General features: G+C 54.9%; 1 protein-coding gene across 2 annotated transcripts; it reads right to left on the reverse strand.

Annotated features, from left to right (window-relative positions):
* Positions 1–2,686: 2,686 nt before the first annotated feature.
* On the reverse strand, positions 2,687–10,389 carry ZNF853 (zinc finger protein 853). 2 transcript variants are annotated; one of them, XM_054693686.1, is made up of 3 exons: positions 10,066–10,389; positions 9,182–9,299; positions 2,687–6,981 (listed from the first exon to the last, which is right to left on the reverse strand). In XM_054693686.1, exons 1-3 carry the CDS (start codon positions 10,075–10,077, stop codon positions 4,646–4,648), a joined length of 2,466 nt encoding a protein of 821 aa, XP_054549661.1. In that variant the 5' UTR covers positions 10,078–10,389; the 3' UTR covers positions 2,687–4,645. The 2 variants fall into 2 exon arrangements, with proteins under 2 accessions (XP_054549661.1, XP_054549662.1); XM_054693687.1 differs by having other exon boundaries at positions 9,182–9,304.
* Positions 10,390–10,925: the final 536 nt, after the last annotated feature.

The following is a 10,925-nucleotide window of genomic DNA, read 5'->3' on the forward strand; positions in this document are numbered from 1 at the left end:
GGAGGCTTCCTCATACAGGCATGATTAATTATTAACTCTACTCCCAGCCCCTCTCCCTTCTCCGGAGAAGTTAGGGTGGGGGAAGTGGGGTTGAAAATTCCAAGCTTGTAATCAGAGCTTGGGTACAGGCCAGAGGTGCGGGGGGTGAGAGGATTCACCAGAGACAGAGTGGGAAACAGAACAGGCAGACTGACTGAAATACACTGCTGAGGGGAGCAGCGGGAGAGACAGGAGAGGTCTGCTGCCCTGTGTGGGTCAGCTCCCTGGCCACTGAGAATCAAACTCATGCTACAGTGGCTGTGGATAGCTTCATTGTGCTGAGTCTTAACCCCTTACACCACCAGGGAGGCCCTGCAATCATGACTTTCTATCAGGGAAGCCAACGTTGCATTGAAAGTCACCACTTGGCCTTTTTTTGAGGGGATTGGAGAAATAAAGTCAAGCAATACCTGAGTTGGCTGCCCACTTATTTTGCCCCTGGAAACACCATGGTCTGAGAGCTGTCACCATAGACGCCCTCAGGTCTGGGCCTTCTGGGGCCATTCCAACCTTACTGCACATTTCTGTAATGTGTCCACCTTTCCTGATGTTAAGTGCCACATCAGCCACTGCACTGACATAAGAGAGTCCATCTCCATGACAGCGCCGATAATGTCAGCCCCAGCTACGGAAAACAGCCTCTACTGAGCAGCACAGTGAGGTCAGTGCCCCCTCACCAGCAAATTCTATCTCCTTAGTGGAGGGAGTGCCTTTTGGGCTCTTCTAAGAGTAACAGGTTCTTTAGGATAAAACTGACTGTTTCCTCCAAAATTCAGTACTCTACCAAGGCATTCCTGAAGACTCCAGCTCATTTAATGTGGGCCATGGTCATGCCCAAGTTTCTCCACAGAGCATTAGGACTGATTCCAGGTGCCACTGCCAGAGCATGACATGGTGGGACACAGGGGAGCCCCTCTGGAGCTATAAAGTCTCCCTTTCCTTGCCCATTTCCCACCCATGCAAGCCACTCACCCTCCAGATCCACTCCTGGGCATGCACTCCTGTTCCTGCCTGTGCATATCAGCCAGGACTTGCCACTCCTTTGGCAAAGACTCCTGCCCCTCCCTTAGCAGAAACTGCGCTGGCCCCGTTTGGCCAGGGCTGTGACCCTGTCACAGGACCGGTGACTGGCAAGGTGGGAGCAGATTGCAGGAGAGTGAGTGGTGGTCTTGAAAGACATCTGCTCAATTAGATCTCTGCATGGTCTTTGGGGGTCATAGCTGATATTTTTAGTAAGGGGAATTAGATCACTTCTGCAGGCCCAGAGGGTCGGAGGTATTCTTAAGTACAGCAGGTCCATGAATAATGGTGTTCTGTTATAAAGTTGAGAAAAAATAATGGGCTCCTGGCCGGGGCCACTGTCTGGGTGGAGTATGCACATTCTCCCCATGTCTGCCTGGGTTTCCCTCAGGGACTCTGGTCTCCTCCCACATCTCCAAAAATGTGCATTCGAGGTCCCCATTGGAGTGTGGGTGTGTGATGTGCTCTGTGATGGAAAAGCATCTTGTCAAGGGTAGGTCCTGCCTTGACCCCTGAGCTCAAGTAGAGACTCTGGCCCTGGCCTAGAATAAGTGGGTTGGAAAATGAATGAATACAAATGACTGTTGAATGAATACAAATGACTGTTGAATATTGGAAGTGTTTGGAATCTTTAGACATTTAGTGGTTTTTGTGACCAGAAATAGCCATAGCAACTTAACTTGATATCAGTTAATCTTTGGTAACTGGTTTCATTATGTCATTTCACATACAGTCAGTTTTCAAGAAACTTTCAATGACATCAAGTGAGCACTTACTGTCCATTGCTCAAATACCCCCAATCCAAGTCAGAAGTACCCACTCCTTCCACATCAGGCCCTGACATGGGCATAGTGCAGCCTTCTCTGAAGTCCTACGGTTCTTGCATCAAACTCTATGCCTGGTCTTAATATTGGCATGTGACCTCTGCACGGAGGTCCCTCTTGCTTTAACAGTGGGTCAGAATGTCTCATTTCCCCCCATCATGACATTAACTGTTCAGCAACACCAACTAATTCCACAGACCTTGTAGTAACCATTGCTCCCACATATCTCAAGTGCTTTAAGGTACTGCAGGAGCTGGGGTATCTCTTCTCACCTGGTGGTATCTCATCCTGGCCATCAATACAACAGCCAGAAGTCACAACTCGCCACCTCCAAGGGGACCCTGTAAAGAGGCCAGATGTCCAAACCCAAAATACACTTCCTAAGATCACTGCCAGCACCATCCTTAGGGCAGGATTCCAAGCAGACCTTGAAACCGGGATTTACGTTTCAGTGATATATTAAGGCCATGCTCTGGGGGCTATCAGAGAAAGGGAAGTGGGACAAAAAGGAACGATGCAGGGGAACTCCCTGGTGGAGCAAGGGGTTAAGACGCAATCTATGAAGCTGTCTGCAGCCACTGCAGCACGAATTCAATCCCCAGCCAGGGAGCTACGCACATGGCGCAGCAGACCTCTCCTGTCTTGCCCGCTGCTCCCCTCAGCAGTGTATTTCAGTCAATCTGCCTGTTCTGTTACCCACTCTGACTCTGGTGAATCTCTCACCCCCTCCCCACAACTCTGGTTGTACCCCAGTTCTTGTATACATAAATAAATAAATCTTTAAAAAAAAAAAAAAAGGAACAATGCAGTCTCAAGTAAAACCTGCAGAGGGTGCTTCAAAGGGCTCTTGCAAGCACACTCTAGGGTGTGATTGAAGCCGTTGAGCTGTCTGGATGTCAAGCCCCCAAGCAGAAGAACTTGGCTTGCAGGTTCCTCCCAAAGCATTCTCTCAAGGGCCGAGAGCCACCATGGGGGAGGCAATCATTGGGCACCCAGGTCTCTGCACAAGTGGTCAGGGGCTCCAGCAGCCCCAGTGCCCTCCACATAGGACAGAAGGACACAAGAATGGTTGGTAAACAGGAATCTGAGAACATCTGGCTGATTGGATCTTAGAATCAAGGCCTCTCAGGGCTGGGAGGGTCCCCCATGCCCATGACTTCCTCCAAGTGACCATCCGACCAGGGCCCACGAACCACCATCACAGAACTCCAGTGTGCTGTTGGGCCAAACTGCCCCTAAGCTTGTGCTTAGGAGATGCCCAAACTGGCCTCCTCGACTTCCGTGCTATGGCCCCCACCTCTCCCAGAGGGCCAAGGGCCTGAAGCTGGGATGAAGGGCCTGGGGTGGAGGAGCCCTGGACAGGGGCCTGAAAATCAGTCCCTCGTGTGTAGAGCAACCAGGAAAACATTCCATAGAAATGAAGTCCCACAAAACCCAGAGGAGAAAACACAGAACCATGTATTTCTTCATTTTAATTTATTTTTTCATTTTTAGTTTCCCACTTACCAACACACTGATACAAGGTAGCAGGCTGTGTTAGTAAAGGAGGACCAGGGAGGGCAGGGTGTTAGCAGCCACACGTGGGGAGGCTGGAGCAGGAAGCATTTGGGGACCAGAGATGGCAGGCAGCCTCCTCTAGTGCCCTGTGTCACCATGGGCCTCAGGGATGGCTGCTGCTCTTAAGGACCCCCAGGCGATTCTGTAAACGTGGTAAAAAGAGCATTTCTGTTGCTCCCAACCCCAGCATTCTCCCTCTGACCCCCTGCAGTGAGGAAGGTCTGCTCAGGCCAGCCCCTGCCTGGCATGGCCCAGAATCCTGCCCTTGGGTTTTAAGACTCCAGCCCCAGAGCCTGGCCCCTGGGCAATCTGAGAAGTCTTGAGCTGGTGGAGCCCAGAGAGGGCAGGACCCGGCCAGGCAACTCTTTCAGGAGCCACTCCTTCCAACCAAGGCGAACACTCCCCAAATGCCCTCCGCTTCAGCCACAGGCTTCCATTCAAGAGGACCTTTAAGGGGCCGCTGTGGACAAGGACCGTGGCAGCCAAGAGATCCAGCGCCTACCTCAGACGTTGGGGGTGCCGGGACTGCCCTGGAGGGAAGGTTGTACCTTCCACGCAGAGCAGAAGCATTTGCACATTGACCCATGGAAACTGATCTGTGTTTATGAACACAAATATTTAATCAGGATAGCATCCATCCTGATGAATTTTCATCCTAGAAAGTATTTTCAAGGCAAATGCCACTGAGGACAATTTAATGCCTTGATCAGTTTTCTCCATAGTGCAGATAAATTTATTTCCTTGAAATAATTTTCACCAGGATCAAATCCTTTCGATGTGTGTCTTACCACATATATTTGATTCCCTGGCTGGTGCTTGATCCGTGCCAGATGCTACTGCTTGTCAGTATAGCACATCTGTCAGCACAGTCTTCTTCTGTGGTTCTCAGTTTCTAGTGAGTCCAGTTTTCCCGGGGAAAGCGGTGACTGCCCTGTCACCCGCGGCCTCCAGAACCAGATTCTCACCACGTGCCGTTTCTAGTGTTTCTAGCGCCCGTGCAAGGGATGTGCTGCTGCAGCCACGCCGGCTTTCCTCCGCGAAGCGCTCCCACGGGGAATTTGGGGTTCCCGGTTCCTCCGGGAGGAGGCTGGAAGTCTTTTCCAGCGGCATTCCAGGGTGTCTGGAGAGACCTCGGAATGGGGTCCAGACATCCTCCCTAGCAGGTCTCCCCTGAGGCAGCGCTCTGCCCCGCTCAGTGCCCTGGGTCACGGGGCCTGCTCGGCGCGCGGGGGCCCGCCGGCGGAGCGCGTGCTGCGGAGCAGCCCCAGGCCCCGGGAGCGGCCGGCGCCGTGCAGCTGGCGCTCGTGGCGGCGGATCTGCACCTTGTGGCGGAAGCGCTCGCCGCAGTCCTCGCAGACGTAGGGCCGCTCGCCCGAGTGCGTGCGCCGGTGGCGCAGCAGGTTGGAGGAGACGCTGAAGCGCTTGCCGCAGTCGCCGCAGGCGTAGGGCCGCTCGCCGGTGTGCGTGCGCTGGTGCTGCACGAGCGCCGAGCTCTCGCTGAAGCGCTTGGAGCAGTAGGAGCAGGCGTAGGGCTTCTCGCCCGTGTGGATGCGCTGGTGCGTCACCAGGTTGGAGTGCTGGGAGAAGCCTTTGCCACACTCGCTGCAGCGGTGCGGCCGCTCGCCCGTGTGCGTGGCCTGGTGCCGCACCAGGTCCGTGCTGCGGCTGAAGCCCTTGCCACACTCCCCACAGATGGTCGGTCGGTCCCGGGCACGTCGCCGCCGCCGCTGCCGGGCCGGCGTCAGGGCCGCGCTGCCCGCGGGGCCTGGGATGGCCATCACCGCAGGCGTGGTCACGGCTGGGAGCACCATGAGCTCCTGCACCACCACGTAGCCCGGTGGGGCCACCACAACAGTGGCCGGAGCCCCGGGTACCGAGGCCCCGTCACCTCCTGAGGCGGGCACGAGCTCCAGCTGCAGTTCGGGCTGCACAGGGGTGAGCTCCAGTTGCACCTCCTGCTGCTGGGCCCCCAGCTCCACCGGGGTCAGCTCCAGCTGCACCTCTTGCTGCTCCAGCTGCTGCTGCTCCAGCTGCTGCTGCTGCTGCTCCAACTGCTGTTCCAGCTGCTGCAGTTCCTCCTGAAGTTTGAGCTGGAGCTGCCGCTGCTCCTGTTGTCTCTCTAGCTCCTGTTGCCGCTCCAGCGCCAGCCGCTGCTGCTCCAGTTCCTGCTCTGACCCCATATCCACTGGCATGAGCTCCAGCTCCACCTCTTCCTCCTCCTCTGGCTGCTGCTGTTGCAACTTTTCTTGCTGTTGCTGCAATAGCTGTTGCTGCTGTAACTGTTGCTGCTGCAACAGCTGCTGCTGTAACTGTTCCTGCTGCTGCTGCAAGAGCTGCTGCTGTTGTAACTGTTGCTGCTGCAACAGCTGCTGCTGTAACTGCTCCTGCTGCAACAGCTGCTGCTGCTGTAACTGTTGCTGCTGCAACAGCTGCTGCTGTAACTGTTCTTGCTGCTGTTGTTGCAATAGTTGCTGCTGCTGTAACTGTTCTTGCTGCAGATGCTGCTGTAATTGTTCTTGTTGCTGTTGCCGCAACAGTTGCTGCAACTGTTCCTGTTGTTGCTGCTGCTGCTGCTGTGACTGATCCTTCTGTTGCTGTTGCTGCTGTAGCTGTTCTTGCTGCTGTTGCTGCTGTAACTGTGCCTGTTGTAGCTGCTGTTCCTGCTGTAGCTGCTGCTGCTGTAACTGTGCTTGCTGTAACTGTTCCTGCTGTAGCTGCTGCTGCTGTAACTGTGCTTGCTGTAACTGTTCCTGCTGTAGCTGCTGCTGCAGCTGTTCCTGCTGCAGCTGCTGCTGCTGCAGCTGTTCCTGCTGCAGCTGCTGCTGCTGCAACTGTTCCTGCTGCAGCTGCTGTAACTGTTCCTGCTGTAGCTGTTCCTGCTGTAGCTGCTTTTGTTGTAGCTGTTCTTGCTGTAGCTGCTGCTGCTGTAACTGTTCTTGCTGTAGTTGTTCCTGTTGTAGCTGCTGCAGCTGCTGCTCCTGTAACTGTTCCTGCTGTTTCTGTATCTGTTCCTGATGCAGCTGCTGCTTTAATTGTTCTTGTTGTTGTAATAGCTGCTGTTTTTGTAACTGTTGCTGCTGTAACTGTTCTTGCTGCAGCTGTTGTGGCTGAAGCTGTTTCTCCTGTAATTGCTCCTGCTGCAACAGTTTCTGCTGCTGCAATTGCTGCTGTGGTTGTAACTGTTCCTGCTGTTGCATCAGCTGAGGTTGTGATTTTGATTGCATTTGTTGTAGGGGCTGTTGATTTTCCTGTAGCTCCTGTTGTTGTGGAAGTAGCTTTTCTTGCCCATCTTGCTGCTGCAGCAATTCTGGGCGATGTTCTACTAGCTGGTTTTGTGGCTGCTGCTGTTGCAGCTGCTCCTGCTGTGGTTGTTGGTACAGCTCTGGCTGCTGTTCCTGCATTCGCAACTCCTGCTGTCCCAGCTGTGCTTCCTTGGTAGTGTCACTGGCCACTTTGGGGGTTGAGATTGCTGGCTGTGGTGGGCTGCTGCTCCTCTCTTGAGCCTCTTCTTCCTCCTGACTCTCATTCCCACCACTGCCACCTGTTTTGGAAATGGCAAGGAACCAGGAGAGAAAGATCTACATGCAGCTCTCTAATCCAGACTTCCCCCCTCACCCTGTTCCAAGTGCAGTCACACTATGGTATACTACTGAGCTCCCATCAGGGACCCAAAGCACTGACTCGAGACAGTGGCAGCATGGTGAAAATGGAAATACTGAGAGGTGTGGGGCTGGCTTACAAATGTGCCCAAAGGACTGCTAGTCATAGCACTCAGGACCCCAGTTTCCAGTCACTCCTCAGGCTTTCCTCCACACACAGACCTCATGCTTGGATCTTGGCATAGGTGCCTGACACATTTCCTGATCAGTCCCTGTACTTAGTGGGAACCATCCAGTGGAAATCAGCAAACCAGCCATTCCAAAGGCTAAGCTGCAAGCCCATGCTGAACTCTGACCTCAATTCAGGTCATACTTTAAATAAATGAAACTAGCCTTCTCTGTAAATAGTGAAAAATTTCTGTAAAGCTACCTAGAATCATTTCCATAGCAGTTTCTAAAAGCTACCAAAGTGTCAAAGAGAATGCAAGGTTTTGGTGCACCTCAACTCCACCAGTTAGCAACTGCCCAACCTCCTGCAGCCTCTAAGCTGTCGCTGTCTGTGAAACAACTTAATGATACCCAAAATGCCAGTTTAAAACAGGAAAGGTACTGCCATACTCCCTGGGACCTGGCAGATGTTTGAAAAAATCCCTCTCCATGTAGGTTCAGAATTAGTTGGCAAACTAACAAATGATTTGGAAATACCAAGGATACAATCAGCTTCATTTAAAACAACCTAAAGACTGGAGGTATTTTTGAAGTATTCTGTAATGGAGAGGATTAACTTGCAGCCTCAAGTCAACATTATTTAACTCCAGTTTCCCCATCTGCAAAGGGAGATAAATAGTTTTTAGGGATGTTGGGAGAATAAGGAGGAACAATGTCCAGCCCCAGTATTAGGCAAGGCATAGAGTAAGCCCTACAAAAAGGAACTGTTCCATTCCTACCTTTCACTTTCCACACACTATCCACACACGCAGATTCCCATTTTAAGTGTTACTATTGTATTCTCAGGAAATCCTAATTCTTTATATGTGTGATTGATCCTAAGAGACTTTCTCAATTTCCAAGACTGATTTCAACACCTGTTTTATGTGGCATGATTTTTTCAGTTTTGTAATGGAAAATAGTAGTGGTCTGATTTATAAAATTTGCTTTCGGCCTCTTTTCCAGGAATACATTGATTTAATAAAACCAAGAAATGTCTCATAAATAATTTCTTTATAGGAAACTAGTCTTAAGAACCTTTTCTTAGGCTAATGGATCAGTGAATACATGTTTCCTACACACTCATGCCAGCTGGGAGTATTCAGGTGGTGGGTGACGACTGCCATGAAAACCTGTACAGCCAATTGGTCTAGGTCTCAGACACACTTTTTTCCCCAGTCACCTCTGGGAGTGGCAGGGACACGTTACACATCTGTGTGTGGGCATCCTCTCATTTCTAGCCCTGTTCGATCACCTAGCCACTCCTGACTTCCTGCAGCAATTTCAGTATTTTTAATAATAATGTTTTAATAAATGTATCATTAAATGTCACCTGTGATGTATATCCCCACAAAATTTTAGTCAGTGAAATTTACAAGTTCACACATCCCCATCCCGGCCCTCCAGTTTCCTTTCTCCTTTTCATGCTCTGCTTGACTGTTTCAGCCCCTCACTCAGCACCCTGAAAGCACAGATGGGAAACACAGCTCCCATGAGTGAGACCCACCATAGTGTGGGTCCCAAAGAGAGAGGGGGTGTTTTAGAATGTTCTATAGGACTACATTTGCCCCTTTGCAAAAAGGGAGAAAGATGGATGGAAGCAGAGGTAGAGGAAAAGTGGATAAAGTCAGAGACCCTCAGGGCCAATGCATGAGGGTGGGTGGAGCACTGAGCTCCGTAGCCCTTGGGTTCCATCTGGGCACTGAAGTTCTAAGGCAGGGACAGGTGGGAGGACAGTTGAGGCTGCTGAAGTTGGCTGTTTTGGGGGGCCCAGCCTGCCTTCCACACCAGAAATAGCCAGATGAGTGCCCTTCCAGACAGCAAGTTGTCTGCCACCCTCCAAGTCCTTCTTTGCTGTGCCTGGCCTGGGACTCCATCAAAGGATCCTCCCTGGGGACCTGGCTTAGGAGCTGATCACCCACCCCAGCCCCTCACCTGAGAGGGTATCAGGCCCTGGGCCCCCATCTTCAAGACACCGAAGCTCCAGCACGAAGGTCTGCGTTGCTGGCCCCAGTTCCATCCTGGCAGTCACACCGAGATCCTGAGTGGCCAGCTGTGCTGAGAGGAAGGAAGGTGGCTGTCCAGATAGGTGGGAGTGCTGCGAGTCCCCCAGCCCCAAGGCACTGACTGCCCAGAGCCTGCTCCCTCTGCCTAGGGTCCTCCAGGGTGGCAGCTCCACCCCTGCTGCCACAGTGCCACAGCTGGGAAGGGAACAGTAAGGCCAGCTCCCTGAACCCACGTCCCAGGACACAGATGGTGCCCACATTCATGACCCCACATTTAGCCCCATGCCACAGCCTGTACAGCTGCTCCTCGCTGAGAGATGGCTGTGGGCCAGAGACCCTCACTAGAATGGGAGCTGCAGTCGCTGGGGGGCAAATATTTAAGGAGCTTGTTCATATCACGCTTCTTCTGCCTCCTTAAAGATACTGACAAATAAGTCCACCTCCCTGGTCTCTTGCCTCCCAGACTACTCTGGGCAGGGGGAGGGGTGGGTTTGTCCAGCCCGCCAGACTACCAGCACACTGTTGGGTCCAGGCAAGGTGAGTCCAGGTGCCACCTCAGCTCCTTGGGAATGCAGGATTCCAAGGCACCACAACCCAGGAAGCAGCTCTGTCTCTGGCGCTCATAAGGCTGGAAGGACCCCCCCTCCCTCCTGCGCCTGTCCACCCCGGGCCCCTGCAGAGGTGTCCCCACAACCAGTCCTCCGCTCCTCCTAACAGGATGAGTCCAGCTCCCTCTAGCCTTTCAAAATCCAGCCCAAAACCTCTCAAGAGACGTTCCTGGCTTGCGCAGCTCCCAGACCCACTGGGCCTTACCTGGTACAGCATTTCCTGCTCCTCAGGGCAGCCTCCGCACTAGGGGAGGTGTGGTCAGCACGGGCTGGAAGGTGAAGGCCGAGGCGTTCAGCCGGCTCCTTCCTGGGGCGCCTCCATCCAGCAGTAGTTGGGGAGGCGCAGGGCCAGCCGGAGGCCTTTCTGGGCACTCGGGAGGGTCTGCGCTGTGAGGGCTGCGGCGGTCGCCCTGGCCCAAAAGAAGGGGCAGTGCGGGGACCAAGAGCAGAAGTTGCTGCGCCCCGGCGGGCGCTGCGGTGCAGGGCGCGGGAGCAGGCGAAGCCGGAGTCAGCGCCGGGCTCGGGGCTGGCCGAGCGGGACCATGTCCAGGGGGCGGCCCCGGGCGGGGTCGCCGGGTCTGCGGTCGGCGGGGGCTGGCGCCCGCGGTGTCGCTCAGCCCGGGTCCGGCCGGGGTCCGCCGGCGGCCACAGGTGCCCGGAGCGGGCGGGCGGCCGGGGCCCGGGCCGGGGCGCGCGGGCGGGGGGCGGGCGCCGCGGCCGGACCGGGGTCCTGGATCGCTCGCCCGCCCGCCCGAGCGTGCGTCCGGCCGGCCGTGCGTCCGTGCGGGCAGCGGACCGGGCCGGGGGCGGGGGCGGCGGGGGCCGGCACAGGAAGTCCCCCCGGCATCTGCATCCTGTCCCCCGCCCGCCGCCCGCCGCGCCCCCGCGCCCCGGCCCCCGCCGCCGACACCGCCGCCGCCGCTCTAGGCCGCGGCGAGCTCGGTGGGCTTAACCCTTCCCCGCCCGGCGCTCACCGGCGGCGGGGGGCGCGCGGGGACCCGCGGGGGCGAGCGACCCGCGCGCAGACGCATCCCGGGGCGCGCGCTGGGCTCGGCGACCGCGGCT

This window comes from Talpa occidentalis, unplaced genomic scaffold (genome assembly GCF_014898055.3).
Source record: "Talpa occidentalis isolate TD23 unplaced genomic scaffold, MPIMG_talOcc4v2.1 talOcc4.12, whole genome shotgun sequence".
Lineage (NCBI taxonomy): Eukaryota > Metazoa > Chordata > Mammalia > Eulipotyphla > Talpidae > Talpa > Talpa occidentalis.

Coding starts and splice junctions, on each gene's coding strand:
- ZNF853 (XM_054693686.1), bottom strand. Junction 6,982..9,181: donor AGGGCCTGATACCCTCTCAG/GTGAGGGGCTGG, acceptor TTTCCAAAACAG/GTGGCAGTGGTGGGAATGAG.